The 19374-nt window shown below is 43.1% G+C and overlaps 1 protein-coding gene and 1 pseudogene across 6 annotated transcripts in view; both read right to left on the bottom strand.

Moving 5' to 3' along the window:
* LOC102143881 (uncharacterized) overlaps positions 1–19374 on the bottom strand; it is a 107275-nt gene that overhangs the window by 70949 nt on the left and 16952 nt on the right. For 4 of the 6 annotated variants that reach the window (XM_065535844.2, XM_074024479.1, XM_074024478.1 and 1 more), the window contains one exon: positions 13591–18653. In XM_065535844.2, the coding sequence (XP_065391916.1) occupies positions 17269–18653 (1385 nt within the window). In that variant the 3' untranslated portion in view covers positions 13591–17268. Of the gene's footprint in view, positions 1–3145; positions 3241–13590; positions 18654–19374 lie in introns of those variants that run through there. The other 2 variants (XR_012427928.1, XM_074024473.1) reach the window with 2 other exon arrangements.
* On the bottom strand, positions 7322–9352 carry LOC123570184 (deoxyuridine 5'-triphosphate nucleotidohydrolase pseudogene; annotated as a pseudogene).

Below are 19374 nucleotides of genomic sequence, written 5' to 3'. Positions count from 1 at the left end.
AAGGAAACCTCATGACATTGGTTTTGGAAAAGATTTCTTGGATATAATACCAAAAGCACATGCAAGAAAAGCAAAAAACTAACAGATCTACATCCAACTTAAAAGCTTTTGCACTTCAAAGGAATCAATCAAAAGAAAGAAAAGGCAAACCTATGGAATGGGAGAAAAGTTGCAAATCATATATCTGGTAGGCATTAATAGATTATCAAGTAACTTCTACAACTCAACACCAAAAATAAATAGCCCAATTAATGAATGGGCAAAGGAACTGAATAGACATTATTCCAAAGAAGATGACAATATGGCCAACAAGCACATGATAAGATGCTCATCACCACCAATCATAAGACAAATGCAAATCAACATTACAATGAGGTATCACCTCACACCCATTAGGATGGCCATTATCAATAGGCAGGAGAATCACTTGAACCTGGGAGGCAGAGGTTGCAGTGAGCCAAGATCGCACCACTGCACTCCAGCCTGGCGACAGAGTAAGACTCTATCTCAAAAAAATAAAATAAAATAAAAAACATATATATATACACACACACATATATACACACACCCAGAAGTGAGACTGCCGGATCATATGGTAGCTGGATCATACACACATATATGTGTGTATATATGTGTGTGTGTGTGTATATATATGTGTGTGTATATATATATACACACATTAAAGACTTGAAAGCAGGCCCTCAAAGAGATATTTGCAAATCCCTGCTCATCACAGCATTATATTCAAGAGCTAAGAAGACGGAAAAACTAACATGTCTATCTACAGATGAATGGATAAAGAAAATGTGGTATACACATGCAATGGAATATTGTTCAGCTTTATAAAAGGAGAAAATCCTGTCATATGCTATAACATGGATGAACCTTAAGCACATTACACTAGGGAAAATAAGACAGTCACAAAAGGACAAATACTGTGTGATTCCATTCACATGGGATACTAAAGTAGTCGAATGCATATAAACATGACATAGAAAGATGAGTTGACAGAGGCTATAGTGAGGTCAGAAGGGATGTACTGTATTCTGGGTATACAGTTTCAGTTTTGCAAGATGAAAAATTCCTAGATATGTTGCACAGTAATATGAATGTACTTAACATTACTGAACTATAAACAGGCAAATAAACTTTACTAACAGACATAACAAAGACAGGAACATGGATCAGAAAACCCAATTCTTATTAGCAGATGTGGTGACACAAAGACCTCTCTGACTAGGAATCCACAGCCATTCAAATACAAAAGAAGTATATGAGTTTTTAATGACTGTGTCCTGTCAAAAGAGAACCAACATGATTTTGAAAAGAAAAACAAAATGGAGGGGTTTGCCAAATATGTAAGAACCTTTTATAACAAACATCTGTAATTTTATAATGAATCAAATAAAATACTTATGATATACACAAAAATTCAAATTAAACACAGATGTAAACAAAATTTTAAACAACAAAACTTTATTCCTAAATGAAACTTAGTACTTAATAATCATGCAAGGCCTTCCAAATCAAGATGAAACAAACAAAGGCACAACAAAACTCAGAAGGTATAAAGGAAAGATTTGTCTTACACTTAAAAAATGTATAACCTAAAATAAAAGACATCAGGGCATATGTAAAGAATAAAAACCACAGGAATTAAAACAGATACTAAAATACATGGAAAGAAAATTGAGCAAGGTATGAAAATTCATTTTATATATACATGTCCCCAAAACAATAAAACCTATGTAGACTGACAATAAATTGAAAAAATGAAAATATAGAGGGTTGTCATTTTCCCCAGATTTTCAAAATATATATATAAATATAGTAGCAAGTTTTTTTAAAATAAGGGGGAAAATCTAACATGTTCTTGGTGAGAGAGGTACCCTTGCAGTTGGGGATAACAGGAGAACCTTGCAAGAGCTAAGAAAATAGGAAATGCCCCATCCTAGAAGAAGTATTACTCAAGTCTTACCATTTTCACCTGAAACATCTGTCTCACAAGAGTCTCTGTAGGAATAACACAGTCTCCATGGAATGGATGTACTTAGAATGGTTTAAAGAATCTCTTGTTGTTAAATATTTATTACAAATGGAGTATAAAATCAGGCAGAAAAGATTTCCTCTTCCTAATCTCTTCTTCCAAATTTTATCATGCATTTGTGCACATTAAGACTTCCATGTGCAGCTTCTATAATCCAGTCTACAGAGAGCTGGCAGTGCATCCACACCTGGTCCTTAAACAACCCCTCAATCCCTGCTGCCCAATAGCAGAGACACCATGGGGCCCACACCCTGTCTCCGTCCATGACTGGGTATAAGCCCTTCCCAATGGAGCCTCTTCACAAATTCCATATCACCGGTCACTGTGAGATGGAATTTAAGTGACATGAGAGGGACTGAGGGAAGACATGGGTGAGCGTGAGCAAACATGACAGGCAGGATGCTTCAGACTCAGAGAAGACTGACATCTCCAATGCCCGGTGTGTACAGGGAAAAGCTCTCCTCAAATCGTGTTTTTCCTCTACTCTCATACCACAACAATCATCAACACAGAAGACCTCTGTGACTAAATGTATGTGGGTTATTTACCCACACACCAAGCAGCAGACACTAGCTGGGTATCTTCCAATTTACTTTCAACATTGTCTCCCTGGACACAGTGTCAGATCACATGGGTTGATGGCTCAGTCTCCAAGACTGCCTCCACACACACCAGTCACAAGTCCAGGCCTTCAGAACTTATGACCACCCAGCTTCAAATTGGGGTTCCCATGACCCCCTTTTTGGGTTCAATTAACATGCTAGATTGGCTCACAGAACTCAGGGAAGCACTTACTTACCTTTACCAGTTTATTATAAAGGATACTGCAAAGGATACAGATGAAGAGGCACTTGTGGTAAGGTATGGAGGAAGGGGTGCAGGGCTTCCATGTCCCCTGAGGGGTGCAGAGTTTCCATGCCCCCACTGGGCTTACCACCAGGCTTAACACACCCAACATTATAACAAAAGACTGTAACAAGGGCTATGGAGGTTATGAGCCAGGAACCATCAATGGAAACCGATATATATGATAACACCACCTGTGGCATTTCAAAAAGGAAAGAGACACGGAACAGTCCACTGAGAATATCACCATACCTGAGTAAGAGCCGTTCCTGATTCCTTTTCTTTCCTCTTCCTCCTCTTCTAGGCTTCTTCCTTAGGAGAGATGAAAGAGGCTTTAGAAGCTAATCCTGAAAGAAAAAAAAAATTTTTAAAAAGGAAGTTAAGCTGGAGTGTTCAAAATATGCTGTTTATTGCTAAAAATCAACACACCTGCTCCCTGTGCCACAACCACACACACAGGAGAGACCCCGCCCTGTGGAAAGATGGGCCTCTGCTGCCCACAGCACCAGGGATGATGCAGACAAGAAAGTCCTACAGGAAGAACAAGTGAGTTTTTGAGTTCTTCAAAGCTTACTACCCTCCTAGAGAAGCCCACATACACAATGCAGCAGTAGGGTGCTGGACTGGACTGAGCTCCCCTTCAGGGCACAGATATGGCCCTGACCAAACCCCATGCGGAGCACAGCCTTTCCCCTCTCTGTGGATCACAGGCTGGAAGACACAGCACCCTGATGTTCAATGATGAATACAGATTAGAATCATGTGGGACACTGCACTCGAACCTATATGCATGGGAATCTCTGGAAAGGAGGCACAAGAGATATATTTGCAAAATGTCTCAGCATTCTAATGTGAAGCCAGGGTTGAGTTAAACTCAGAGGGAGCAAGCCCAGAACAACCCCCACCTTGTGGCTCTGCTCTCCTCTTGGGTCCTTGTTGTCACCAGGATCCAGACAGTGGACAGAAAAGGAGCAGAAAGAAACATCCAAGGCAGGCAATACGGGCCAGAGTTGGTGAGGGTGAGATAGGGAAGGGTCACATAACCTCCACTGAGAAGGTGACATCAGAACACAGACCTAGGAAAGGGATGATGTTTGTCACCTGCAACTGAGGGGCTAGAGAGTCCTAGGCAGAGGGACAGCCCAGGTGAAGGCCCTGAGACAGGAGCAACCTCAGCTCCAGGAAAAGGAAAGAGGCCTGTGTGTCTGGAGCAGAGGGAGCAAGCTGACACAGGGAGGAGATGAGATCAGAGAGGTCCTGGGGGTGCAGATCAGATAGGGCAGAGGCCTTTTAACATTTTTCTCCCTCACCTCAAAAGAATTTTGGAAATGCTAGTTTCTCACCCATTTTAAGCAATCATGTAATTTTTTCTTTATATTATTCGTTAAAACACTTTCAAAAAGGAACTGTCTCCTAGACTTTAAATATATACCAATATGTTCACTTAAGCTCCCAGAAGTATGGGGTCACTCTTATCTGAGATAGGCAAGACTGCAGGGGGGTGTACATGGGAGAATTCAGGACGTCACTAGTGGACACGTAAATACGGAGATGCCTGTTGGATGTCCCAGCAGAGAGTTGAGACAACTGGACACAGAATTCTAGAAATTAGGAGAGAAGTCTACAAGGGATGGAGACATAAAGGTGGAGTTTAAAGCCATGAGATGAAATGATAAAGAAAGGCAGTGGCTGGGCGTGGTGGCTCAAGCCCATAATCCCAGCACTTTGGGAGGCCGAGGTGGGTGGATCATGAGGTCAGGAGTTTGAGACCAGTGTGACCAACATGGAGAATCCATCTCTACTAAATATACAAAAGTAACCAGGTGTGGTAGCACATGCCTGTAATCCCAGCTACTCGGGAGATTGAGGCAGAAGAATCGTTTGAACCTGGGAGGTGGAGGTTGCCATGAGCTGAGATCACGTCATTGCACTCAAGCCTGGACAACAAGAGCGAAACTCCGTCTCAAAAAAATGGTTGGAGAACTAAGCCATGGGTCACTCCCACATTCAGAAAACAGTGAGTCAGGACATACCGGCACAGAAAAATGGTAAGAGATGAAGATGACATCAAGAAAATTAAAGAGCAGGAACAGATCCTTTCCGGTCAATACTGAGTAGAAAGCACGGGGCTTGAGATAGGTGGGTGAACTTGTTACAAATATCTTCCCATCATCGAGACAGGAAACAACAAACTGTTTTTATTGCTCTCATGCTCAACACAGAATACTTTACTTCTGGTCAAGAAAAGGTGTGGTTTTCCCTACACTGACAAGTTCCTTGCAGACTTCCACCTGAGAATCCTAAAATTTAGCTCATTTCTTACACTATCTACAAGGAGATAGTGTCAGATCCCATAGGTGAAAAGTTCAGTCCCATAAGACTACCCTTCACCTTAGAAGCTGTACATAAGTAGTAGTTGTCACCTCTACTTCTGACTGACCAGACAAACATCATGGTTCCCAAATCCCCTCCTGCATTCAATTAATTTTCTAGAACTGCTATTCCATCTGGCTGTTTATCTGCAACCTTTGTAATATCCTTTAAAACAAATGAGTAAATCCATGTAAAACGTTTCTGAGTTCTGTGAGCTCCCTGGCAAATTAATAAATACTGAAGATTGGGTCATGGGAATCCTCAATTTATACCCAGTAGCTTAGAAGTTCGGGTTCCAACCTGGGACTTGTAATTGACATCTGAAGTGGAGAAGTCTTGCGGACTGAGCCTTTAATCTGTGGGATCTGATGCTTACTCCAGGTAGAGCTGTCAGAAATGAGGTAAACTATGGGACACGGAGTTGGTGTCTGATAGAGAACTGCTTGTTAGTGGGGAGAAATCCCCACACATTCGGTGACCACAGGTGAAGTATTCTGGGTTCAGTGTTTACTATCGTGTTGAGTTTCAGAGGAGGAAAGACTAAATAAAGCGTTTTTCCTCTGGACGAGCACATTTTCCAGCGGGTACAATTTGGAACGAAAAAACACTGTCAAAAGTCAGGCCCCGTCAACTCCCTCAAAACGGGGTAAGGAATGCGGTGACTGTGAAGGGGAAACCTGGGGAACAGAAGGGCCCAGCCCAAGGAGGACAAGGGTTGGGGTGGATTAGGAGAGGGATGGGGTTTCCAAAACCCCGGGCCGGGCAGAGGACACGGCGCTGATGCATTCGGACTGCGGGGCTGAGCTCCAAGGGACCAGAAGGGCGAGACTTGGAGGACCCAGAGGACATGAATCCACCTCGTGGGTGAGAGCTTTTACCTGACGCGGGACCAAAGAAGTGGTCAGTAAAGGGTAAGCAGGTAAACGGGACAAAAAGCGTCTACGTGGCCTGAAGGCAGAGAACCCAGGGGCAGGACCAGCAGCGTCCGGGCGATTTAACCTCTGAATTTCTTGGCGACATATTAATTTACCTAGGGTGGAGGGAAAGGCGGGAGGACTTTAAGGTCCGTAGGAACCCCTCCACCAACACTGAGTACAGAAGCGCTGGAAGCGGATCTAATCTAAAGAAAGAGAAACTCAGCCAATGCTGTAAGACTGTCACCCCAAGCGAGCGACTTCCGGGTCTTCAGGAAACTGGGCTTGCGAGTTCACTCCCCACGATTCACTTCCGGGTTTGCAGGAAACGGTGCGCAGCGGAAGCCAGGGCTGGGCCAGGCACGGGAGAAGTGAGGATGGGGCGAGGTGGAGCGGTGAGCGGCGGGGTCTGCGCTTCCTTCTTCCTCTCTGGGCGCGCCTGTTTTCCAGGTTTTTGAGCAAAGACCATATCGGTGACCAGCAGCCAAGCGGTCTGGGAACTGGGATCGCTATGAGAGGGTCAAAGTAGGGACAGTGATTGGACCTAAGATAGCTCCTGCAATTAAAGTTAATTTTAGTATTTTAATGTAAAAGCCCTGGAATTTTCTGGGACAGGGATGCGAACTAGAATGTGAAATGCAAAGCCCTGCGTGGGTGGAACATGCAAATTGATGCTGGCTCCCACAGAACAGTAGAAATCCTCTCCTTTTCTATTCTCCCTACATTCTGGAGTGTGAGGATCAACCCTGTGCTCAGCTCCTGAGAATTTCCCAGGGACAATGCCTTGGGCATGGACGGCTAAGGCCAGGGATAAGTTAGGTCCCCAACTGTTGCTTTTAAAATGGAAAGCTAAAACTTTTAGATGATAGATATAAATGACTCTTAAACTTTTAAACAATAGATATAAATAGCTCTCCCTTATGCCTGTTACTCTATTCCAAACTTCAGATGAATTAACCTCAAACACCTCTGAGATAAACTTTATTGACATCATGTCAATAATTTCTATATGTAGAGTGAATTTCAAATTTACATGCACTCTGAATGTAAATAGAAAAGATGCTTTTTGGCTGGGTGTGTTGGCTCATGGTTCTAATCCTGTAGCAGGACGAGTCACAGACAAAACTCCTCAGACACTGGATTAAAAATGGAAGAGGTTTTTATTCGGCTGGGAGCGTCAGCAGACTCGCATCTTAAGAGCTGAGCTCCCCGAAAAAGATATTCCTAGCCCTTTTAAGGGCTTACAACTCTAAGGGGTCCACTTGAAAGGGTCGTGATAGATCAAGTAAGCGTGAGGAATGTGACTGGGGGCTACATACATCAGCGAACAGAACAAAAAGTTTTACAGTGCTTTCTCATATGTCTGAAATTTACAGATAACACAAGTAGTTTTGGTCAGGGGTTAACATTAGTATTATTTTAACCACCAGGGCCAGGTGGTGGCACCAAGGTCATCTAGCTATTTATCTTACTTCTGTTTCTTTCCAACTTTCTGCTTTCTCCCTTTTCTCCTGTCTTACAAACTAGGGAAAAGGGGATGTGGCAGAGAAGCTGGGAAGGACAACAGGAAAAGTGGTGGTCTCATTCCAATCCTAGCACTTTGGGAGGCTGAGATGGGAGGATCTCTTGAGGCTAAATGTTCAAGACTAGCCTGGGCAACAGAGCGAGTCCGTCTCTCTTAAAAATTACACACACAGCTGGGCAGTGGCTCACACCTGTAATCCCGGCACTTTGCGAGGCCAAGTCGAGCAGATCACCTGAGGTTGGGAGTTCGAGACCAGCCTGACCAACATGGAGAAATCCTGTGTCTTCTAAAAATACAAAATTAGCTGGGCTTTGTGGCACATGCCTGTAATCCCAGTTACTCAGGAGGCTGAGGCAGGAGAATGGCTTGAACCTGGGAGTTGGAGGTTGTGGAGAGCAGAGATCGGGCCATTGCCCTCCAGCCTGGGCAACAAGAGTGAAATTCCGTCTCCAAACAAAACAAAACAAAAAAACAGAAACCAAAAACACACAAAAAAACCAAAAACACACTTTTTGTTTTTTTTTTAAGTTGCTGAAGGGGTGTCATTTCTTGAATTAAATAATGCAGGATTTTTAAAAAATCTGTAACTGATTTACATTTGATTTTTAGGAGACACTGTTTACATCAGCTCACTACAAAGTAGATTTACATACAACTATTGCAGAAAAAGAAAGTTTCTTTGTGATCCAAACACAAAGAAATATTTTTTATGATCTTTTCCTTGATCATAAAAAAAAAATGCAGTACTTTTAGAAGGTAAAGCTAGTACTTTACAGAAGTGCAAAACACCAAAACACTTTAAGCAAAAACTCCTTGTTTTTAAGAAAAAGGTATGACTTCTCGTTTTCTGTTCTTGGCATAAATTTTAATTCTTTCCAGTAGAACCAAAACCTCCTGAACCCCTTTTGGTGTCATCCAAAGCTTGAACTTCTTCTATTTCTGGATAGAACATCCGTTCACAAATGAGCTGTGCAATTCGATCACGTTATTTGACTTCAAACTTTTCTTTGCCAAAATTAAAGACTACAACACCAATATTTCCTCTATAATCTTCATCTGTGACACCAGCTCCTACATCTACAACGTGTTTTGCAGCCAAGCCAGACCGTGGAGCTACTCTTCCATAATACCGAGAAGAAAGTACTATCTGAATGTCCATTTTCACAAGAGCCTTCTCCATAGGTGATATTGTGTAACCATAGGCACTGTACAGGTCATAGCGCGCATGCCCGAGAGCCAGGCAAAGCGGAGCTGTATGTTGCCCTCCTCCAAGGACTGGGCCCCCGTGCTGGGTGAAAGGGCGGGTCTTAGCTCCACAGCAGCCTCTGCTTAGGACAGCCGCCGGGGCGTCCAGTGCTGTACTGCGTGGATGAGGGGTGGGCCTGGCCCGGAGAGCCCTGCGGCCCCGGCCCCTTGCCGTGAGCCTCACGCGTTTTGCATCACCAAGCAAAGTAGAGAGGGAAGGAAATGCTAGCAGAGCACGGGGCAAGGGCAGAGGGACTCATTTCCCCCAAAGTTTGGGCTGGTTGGCTCCTCGGCACCTCTGGACGTGTGCCAGGCTTCCACCCTGAAGACGCGCGCGTCCCAGGCCAGAAGTGAAAAATCTCTGGGTAGAAAATTATAAACAGTGATGAAAGAAGTGGAAAGGTTACACAAAAAGTAAAGACATCTCATCTTGATGGGTGGGAAAAATTAATATTGTGTATATGATCACACTACCAAACGCAATGTACAGCTTCAATACATTCTCTTTCAAAATATCCAAAGACATTATTCACAGAAATAGAAAAAAAAGAATTCTATGGCTGGGTGCGGTAGCTTATGCCCGTAATTCCAGCACTTTGGGACGCCAAGATGGGTGGATCGCCTGGCTTGGGAATTTGAGACCAGCCTGGGCAGCAATGCAAAACCCAACCCTACAAAAAATACAAAAATTAACCAGGTGCAGTGGTGCGCACCCGTGGTCCTAGCTACTCAGGAGACTGAGGTAGGTGAATCGCTTGAGCCTGGGAGGTAGAGATTGCAGTGAGCTGAAATCGCGCTATGGCACTCCAACCCTGGCAATAGAGAGAGACCACGTCTCAAAAAACAACAACAAAAAATCCTAAAATTCATAGGGAACTACAGAAGATCCAAAAAAGCCAAAGCAGTTTTGAGCAAAATGAACCAACCTGAGGGATATTACACTACCTGACTTCAAAATATACTAGAAAGTAATGGTATCCAAAACAGCTTGTTACTCGGATAAAAATAGACACATAGACTAACTGAACAGAACAGAGAACAAAGAAATAAACCCACATCTTTGCAGCCAGCTGATTTTTGACAAAGAACATGCATTGGGAAAAACGACAGTCTCTTCAAAAAATTGTGCTGGAAAACTGGATATCCATATGCAGAAAAATAAAACTAGACCCCTATTTCTCACCATACACAAAAATAAAATCAGAATGGATTTGACATAAATGGAAGATCTGAAATTATAAAACTATAAGAAACAATAGGAAAACTCTTCAGGGCATTGATCGGGGCAAAGATGTCTTAGGTAAGACCGCAAAAACACAGGCAACAAGGGCAAAAATAGACAAAATGGATTATGTCAAACTAAAAAGATTCTGCACAGCACAGGAAACAGTCAAGATAGTGAAGAGACAAGTGACAGAATTGGAGAAAATATTTACAATCTATCCTTTTGACAAGGGATTAATAAACGGAATATATAAGAAACTCAAACACCTCAATAGCAATTTTTTTTTTTTTTTTTTTTTTTTTTTTTTTTTGAGACAGACTCTCACTCTGTAACCCAGGCTGGAGTGCAGTGGCATGATCTTGGCTCACTGCAACCTACCCCCTCCCGGGTTCAAGTTATTCTCATGCCTCAGCCTGCCAAGTAGCTGGTATTACAGGGGTGCACCACCACGCCTGGCTAATTTTTGTATTTTTAGTAGAGACAGAGTTTCACCACCTTGGCCAGGCTGGGCTTCAACTCCTGACCTCGTGATCCACCTGCTTCGGCCTCCCAAAGTGCTGGGATTATACGTGTGACCCACCGCATCTGGCCACAAATAAATTTTTAAAGCCAATTGAGGCCGGGCGCGGTGGCTCAAGCCTGTAATCCCAGCACTTTGGGAGGCCGAGACGGGCGGATCACGAGGTCAGGAGATCGAGACCATCCTGGCTAACACGGTGAAACCCCGTCTCTACTAAAAAATACAAAAAACTAGCCGGGCGAGGTGGCGGGCGCCTGTAGTCCCAGCTACTCCGGAGGCTGAGGCAGGAGAATGGCGTAAACCCGGGAGGCGGAGCTTGCAGTGAGCTGAGATCTGGCCACTGCACTCCAGCCTGGGCTACAGAGCAAGACTCCGTCTCAAAAAAAATAAATAAATAAAAAATAAAGCCAATTGAAAAACGGAGCAATTACCTGAAAAGACATTTCTCAAAGGGAGACATACAAACGACCCACAAGCCTGTGAAAAAATGCTCAACATCACTAATTATCAAGTAAATGCAAATGAAAACCACAGTGAAATATAACTTCACCTCATTAGAATGGACATCATCAAAAATACAAAAAATAACAAATGCTGGTGAATATGCAAAGGAAGAAAATGCTAGCACACTGGTTGGTGGGAATGCAAATTAGTATAGCCGTCATGGAAAATAGTATGGAGTTTCCTCAATAAACTACAAACAGAACTACCACATGATCCAACAATCCCACTGCTGGAAAGAGAGAAATAGAGAGAGAGTGAGAGCAAGCATGAGCAAGTGCACGATTGAGAGAGAGAGGCAATGAGAATAAATAGAAATCTGCACACGCATGTTTACTGCAGCACTGTTCTCAATAGCCAAGATATGGGATCAACTTACATTTTCATCACGAACAAATGGATAAAAAAGTATATATAGACAATGAAATACTGTTCATCCTTTAAAAAGAAGGAGGCCTAGCAGAAGGCCAACCAGAACAAAATTAGTACATTAAACAACCAAAACTCAGGACCCTCACAGAGTCCATTTCACCCCCCTGCCACCTACACTGGAGCAGGTCCTGGTGTCCACAGCTGAGAGACCCACAGACAGTTCACATCACAGGACTCTGTGCAGACAACTCCCAGTACCAGCCTGCAGCCTGGTAGATCTGCTGCTGGCTAGATCATCCAGATGGGAGATAACAATCACTACAGCTCGGCTCTCAGGAAGCCACATCCCTAGGAAAAGGGGGAAGAGTACTACATCAAGGGAACACTCCGTGTGACAATCTGAACAACAGCCTTAAGCCCTAGACGTGCCCTCTGACACAGCCTAAGCAAATGAGAAGGAACCAAAGCCAACTCTGGTAATATAACAAAACAAGATTTTTTAACATCCTCCAAAAAAATCATACTAGCTCACCAGCATTGGATACAAACCAAGAAGAAATCCCTGATTTACCTGAAATCAGGTCAGTTATTAAGCTAATCAAGGAGGCACTAGAGAAATAAATGATACTATAAATGAGGAGAGAAATTTCAGTTAAATAGATAGCACAAATAAAAAACAATCAAAACTTCAGGAAACAATGGATGTGCTTACAGAAATGCAACACACTCTGGAAAGTCTCAGCAAAAGAATCAAACAAGCAGAAGAAAGAATTTCAGAGCTCAAATACAAGGCATTTTTGTTTGTTTTGAGATGGAGTCTCACTCCATCACCCAGGCTGGAGTACAGTGGCGAGATCTTGGCTCACTGCAACCTCCACCTCCCAGGTTCAAGCAAATTCTTCTGCCTCAGCCCCCGGAGTAGCTGGGACTACAGGCACTCACTACCACACCCAGCTAATTTTTGTATTTTTAGTAGAGATGGGGTTTCACCATATTGGCCAGACTGGTCTTGAACTCCTGACCTTGTGGTCTGCCCATCTCAGCCTCCCAAAGTAAGACAAAGTTTTTGAATTAACGCAATCCAACAAAGACAAAGAAAAAATAGGAAAATATGAACAAAGCCTTGAAGAAGTCTGGGATTATGTTAAACAATGAAACCTAAGAATAACCGGCATTTCTGAGGAAGATGAGAAATCTAAAAGTTTAGAAAACATATTTAGGGTAATAATTAAGGAAAGCTTTCCCAGCCTTGCTAGAGACCTAGACATCCAAACATAAGAAGCTCAAAGAACACATGGGAAATTCATCCCATAAAGATAATCACCTAAGCACACTGTCATCAGGTTATCGAAAATTAATAACATTCCCATTCTGTGTGCTCAGACTTAAGAGAAAATGCATGTTTTCTCTTCCACTTCAAAAATAAGACTACTGTTTTCCATCTTTGCTAAACAGGAACTATTGCTATTCAATTGAGGAGGTAATCACCCCTTCCCCTGCATGATTTCTACCATGTAATCAGTACCGAACAACAATTATTCTCTTCCCATAAAAATGTCATGCCTTTAATGGCATGCTCTATTTTATGGCTATTAGAGCACAGAAGCACTACACCCTTGTCAAGAAAAGGGTGGGCGGAAGGCAATAAGCCTGACTGCTTCATGCAGTCATCATTTTATGTTATTCTCTACCCATGTCCCTGCTGTCTAAATCAGACAACATTTAATATAAAAAGGCAGTGTTGTTCTTCCAGGAAACTGAATAGAAATTATCTCCAGCTAGTGAAATAAGCCCTGTCATCCTATTGATTCTTTCAATTGATTCTTTCCCAGAGACCACAGTGAAAGGCTTGTAGAAGGAGGCACATATCAAGATCCCAAGTAGCTTTGTGCTGAGACCAGCTCAGTGGTGGAGACCCTAACCCAGCGGTGCTAAAGGACTTAAAGACACTCACACAGAAATATAGAGTGTGGAGTGGGAAATCAGGGGGCTGACAGCCTTCAGAACTGAGAACCACGAACAGAGTTTTACCCACATATTTATTGATAGCAAGCCAGTGATAAGCATTATAGATTATAGATTACATAAAAGCATTCCTTATGGGAAACAAAGGGATGGGCCAAAGGGATGGGCTCTGGTTATCTGCAGCAGGAACATGTCCTTAAGGCACAGATGGCACATGCTATTATTTGTGGTTCAGGGAAACCTTAAGCAGCTTTCTGCCCTGGATGGGCCACGTATTCTTTGCCCTCATTCTGGTAAACAAACAACCTTCAGGGTGGGCGTCATGACCATCAAGAACATATCACAGCACTACAGATTTTGTTTATGGCCAGTTTTGGAGCCTGTTTCTGGCCAGATTTGGGGGCCTGTTCCCAACACTTATAGGAAAAAAGATAATAATTAAATTCTATCATGTTCTCCAGTAATGGTCCTTGGATATCCTCAGTATACACAATCCATCTGTGTGGTTTTATCCAAGAAGTGTATTTTGATTTCTAGTGATTTGGAAGGCCTCAGGAAAGCCTGGGTCACATACATTACATTTATATGATTTCTCCTTGGTATGGAATCTCTGATGTTCATTAATGCCAGAGCTCATGATGAGATTTCCATACACAGTTTGTAAGGACTCTTTCATGAATAAATTATCTGATGCTGTCCAAGGTGTGAATGGTGACTAAAACATCTTACCGTGTACATTGCATTTGTAAGGTTTCTCTCTATTATGTAGTGATTTGCATTAGTAAGGTTTCTCTCCATTATGTGGTGATTTGCATTAGTAAGGTTTCTCTCCATTATGTGGTGATTTGCAAGGTGTGAATTTCAATTGGAGACATTGCCACATTCAAAGGTTTGTCTGCAGTATGGATTACAAGATGGGCAATAAGGCCTGAACATTATCTAAATGCTTTGCCACATTCACTGAATTTGTAAGGCTTCTCTGCAGTATGAATTCTATGGTGATTGGTTAAGGAATACTTGTGACTGATGACCTTTCACATTGTTTGTTCGCTGATTTGTTTCTTTGTTTTTCTAGATAGGGTCTCACTCTGTCACCCAGACTGGAGTTCAGCACTGCAAACATGACTCACGGCAGCCTCAACCTCCCAGGCTTAAATGATCCTTCTGCCTCAGTCTCCCAAATAGTTGGGAACACAGACATGTACCAACACACCTGGCAAATTTTTTTATTTGTAGAGGTGGAGTTGTCCTTATGTTACCCAGGTGGGTCTGAAACCAGCCTGGCTAACATGGTGAAAACCTGTCTCTACTAAAAATACAAAAAAGTAGCCAGGCATGATGGCATCATGTGTTTGTAGTCCTAGCTACTTGGGAGGTAGAGGCAGGAGAATCGCTTGAACCCAGGAGGTGGAGGTTGCAGTTAGCTGACATTGCACCACTGCACTCCAGGCTGAACATCAGAGCGAGACTCTGTTTCTTTTTTTTTTTGAGACGGAGTCTCGCTGTGTCGCCCAGGCTGGAGTGCAGTGGCCGGATCTCAGCTCACTGTAAGCTCCGCCTCCCGGGTTCACGCCATTCTCCTGCCTCAGCCTCCCCAGTAGCCGGGACTACAGGCGCCCGCCACCTCGCCCGGCTAGTTTTTTGTATTTTTTAGTAGAGACGGGGGTTTCACCGTGTTAGCCAGGATGGTCTCGAACTCCTGACCTCGTGATCCGCCCGTCTCGGCCTCCCAAAGTGCTGGGATTACAGGCTTGAGCCACCGCGCCCGGCGAGACTCTGTTTCTTAAAAAAAGAAAAAAAAAAAAAAGACTTCTCTCCACTATGAATTACAAGATAAACAGTAAGACCTGAACACCCTCTAAATACTCTGCCATATTCATTACATTTGTAATGCTTCCTTCCAGTATGAATTCTTTTTTTGGGGGGGGGGGGATGGAATCACACTGTCACACAGGCTGGAGTGTAGTAGCACATTCTTGGCTCACTGCAACCTCCGTCTCCCGGGTTTATGTGATTCTCCTGCCTCAGCCTCCTGAGTAGCTGGGATTACAGGCACCCACCACCACACCTGACTAATTTTTTTGTTTTTAGTAGTGATGGGGTTTCAACATGTCGGTCAGACTGGTCTCAAACTCCTGACCTCAACTGATCCATCTGCCTTGGCCTCCCAAAGGGATTACAGGCATGAGCAACTGCACCCAGCCTCCAGTATGAATTCTTTGATGTACAAGGAGTGAATTGTGACTTTGACCTTGTCACATTCATTACATTTAAAAGTTATCTCTGCAGTATGAATTTTCCAATGTTGTGCCAGGTGGGCATTTTATTTGAAGATGTCACATTCATTTGTAAGGTTTCTCTCCAGTATGGATTCTAAGATAGTTTACAAGGTGTATATTTTAAGTGAAGACCTTGCTACACTTGTTACATGTTTACAGTCGATCACCAGTGTGAATTCTCTTGATGAGAGGTCAGGGGAAACATAAGCCTGGAGACCTTCATGTATTCTTTACATTTGTAAGGTTTCCTTCTAGTATGGATTAACAGATGGATAGAGACGCCTGATTTCGTAAGAAATTCTTTGCCATATTTATTACTTTTGTAAGGCTTCACCAATTTTTTTTTTTTTTTTTGCTCCTCTTGCCCAGGCTGGAGTGCAATGGTGCGATCTTGGCTCACCACAACCTCGGCCTCCTGGGTTCAAGCAATTCTGCCTCAGCCTCCCAAGTAGCTGGAATCACAGGTGCCTGCCACTTCAGCCAACTAATTTTGTATTTTTAGTAGGGAAAGGATTTCTCCATGTTGGTCAGGCTGGTCTCGAACTTCCGACCTCAGGTGATCCGGCCCAGCCTCCCAAAGTACTGGGATTAAAGGCATGAGCCACCACGCCTGACAGCTTCACTAAATTTTTTTTTCTCTCTCTTTTTGAGACGGAGTTTCACTCTGTTGCCTAGGCTGGAGTACAGTGGCTCACTCGGCTCACTGCAGGCTCGACCTCCCAGGTTCGTGCCATTCTCCTGCCTCAGCCTCCCAAGTTGCTGGGACTACAGGCACCTGCCACCATAGCCAGCTAATTTTTTTTTTTTTTTTTTTTGATTTTTAGTAGAGACAGGGTTTCACCATGTTAGCAAGGATGGTCTTGATCTCCTGACCCCATCATCCACCAACCTTGGACTCCCAAAGTAATGGGCATACAGGTGTAAGCCACTGTGCCCTGCCAGCTTCACTAAATTTTTTTTTTTTTTTTTTTTTTTTTTTTTTTTTTTTTTTTTTTTGAGACGGAGTCTCGCTTTGTCGCCCAGGCTGGAGTGCAGTGGCCAGATCTCAGCTCACTGCAAGCTCCGCCTCCCGGGTTCCCGCCATTCTCCTGCCTCAGCCTCCCGAGTAGCTGGGACCACAGGCGCCGCCACCTCGCCCGGCTAATTTTTTGTGTTTTTAGTAGAGACGGGGTTTCGCCGTGTTAGCCAGGATGGTCTCGATCTCCTGACCTTGTGATCCGCCCGTCTCGGCCTCCCAAAGTGCTGGGATTACAGGCTTGAGCCACCGCGCCCGGCCCCCAGCTTCACTAAATTTTTAAGGCTTCTCTCTGGTATGAATTCTCCAATGTTGTACCAGGATTCAGTTTTTACTAAAGACCTTAACACACTCATTACAACTGTATGTCTTCTTTCCAGTATGAATATTCCTATGCTGTGCAAGGTGTGAATTCTGACTGAAGACCTTGCTACATTCATTTCATTTATAAAGCTTCTCTCCAGTATGAATTTTCCTATGTCGTGAAAGGTGTGAATTCCTACTGAAGACCTTGCCACATTCATTACAACTGTAAGCCTTCTCTCCAGTATGAATATTCCTATGTTGTGTAAGGTGTGAATTCTGACTGAAGACCTTGCCACATTCATTACATTTGTAAAGCTTCTCTCCAGTATGAATTTTTCTATGTCGTGCAAGGTGTGAATTCTGACGGAAGACCTTGCCACATTCGTTACATTTGCAAGGCTTCTCTCCAGTATGAATTCTAGAGTGATAAGTTAGGGAAGACTTGTGCCCGAAGACCTTGCCACACTCTATACATTCATAAGGTTTCTCTCCAGTATGGATTAGAAAATGGGCAGTGAGATCTGAATACTGTCTAAATGCTTTGCCACATTTATTACATTTGCAAGGCTTCTCCCCAGTATGAATTTTCCTATGTCGTGCAAGGCGTGAATTGCCAATAAAGACCTTGCCACACTCATTACATTTGTAAGGTTTCTCTCCAGTATGAACTTTCCAATGCCTTACAAGGAATGCAATTCGACTAAAGCCCTTGCCACATTCCTTACATTTGTATGGTCTCTGTGTAGTATGAATTGTCCGATGAATGGTTGGGGAAGACTTGTGACTGAAGACCTTGCCACGTTCCTTACAATCATAAGGTTTCTCTCCAGTCTGGATTAAAAGAGGAGCAGTAAGACTGGAACACACATTAAATGCTCTGCCACATTCACTACATTTGTAAGGCTTCTCTCCAGTATTAATTTTCCTATGTTGTGCAAGGTAGGCATGGTGACTAAAGACTTTGTCACATTCATTGCAATTGTAAGGTTTCTCTCCAGTATGAATTTTCTGATGTTGTGCAAGGTATGAATTCTGATTGAAGACCTTGCCACATTGATTACATTTGTAAGGCTTCTCTCCAGTATGGATTCCTCGATGTTGTGCAAGGTTTGAATTGCTACTAAAGATCTCGCCACAGTCACTTTGTTTGTAAGGTACATCTGCAATATGGATTACTTGATGGTTAATAAGGCTTGAAGATGCTCTGAAGACTTTGCCATGCTCTTTACATCCATAAGGTTTTCCCCTAATGTGTATTTTCTGTTCTTGTGGGAGTATTGTAGAAAAAACAAAATCATTTTTGTAGTTATTACAAATATGGGTTTTGACATTGGAAAAACTTATTTGAACTGGTAAAACTGAAGAATTGTCACTGATAGATTTTTCAACATGCTTACATCCATAAATATTCCTTACAGCTTGAAGTGGCTGCCATTCAGCCAGATGTAACTGAAGAGTTAATCCATGTTGATTTTTAAGTGGCTTATTTCCTGCATTGCTTCCCAATTTAGAACTCTTCTCTAGAAAAGCAAGAAAACATTGGAACTTAATCCATGATTCTGGCATGTTTAAAGTCTGACAGAAAACAAGATTCTGGATCACTTGACTCAGACATTGAAAGTATCAGCATACTTTGCTTTTATTGAGATGGAGTCTCACACTGTCACCCAGGCCAGAGTGCAATGGTGTGATCTTAGCTCACTACAACCTCTGCCTCCTGGGTTTAAGCAATTCTCCCTCCCGAGTAGCTGGGATTACAGGTGGCTGCCACCACGCCTGGCTAACTTTATGTATTTTAGTAGAGACGGGGTTTCACTATGTTGGTCAGGCTGGTCTCAAACTCCTGACTCGTGATCCACCTGCCTCAGCCTCCCAAAGTGCTGGGATTACAGGCATGAGCCACCGTGCCCGGCCAGTATCAGCATACTTTGTATAACATGTTGGTACTGCAGAAAACACAAGGGAGTGAGGTGATGTACTGGAGCATCTGGAATCTGCAGGAGTCAGGGGAACTATGGGAGAGCTTGAGAGAGATTATAAGCAGACAAATAAAAGAGAAACTAACAGCTTCTGTGAAAAAGCAGGGATAAGTCTCTTAAGGAAAATAAGATATTTAAGAGCAGCAGTGTAGACATTTGTAATACTACTTTCACAAAGTCAGGAAAGATATAGCCCAGAAAAGAATCGAGTGTTCATATACCCTTACAAGAAGTAAGGTCTCCCACAGCACATTATAAAAAA

Source organism: Macaca fascicularis, chromosome 19, assembly GCF_037993035.2.
Source record: "Macaca fascicularis isolate 582-1 chromosome 19, T2T-MFA8v1.1".
NCBI classification, from domain to species: Eukaryota; Metazoa; Chordata; class Mammalia; order Primates; family Cercopithecidae; genus Macaca; species Macaca fascicularis.
This window is presented reverse-complemented; position numbering and strand designations above follow the sequence as displayed.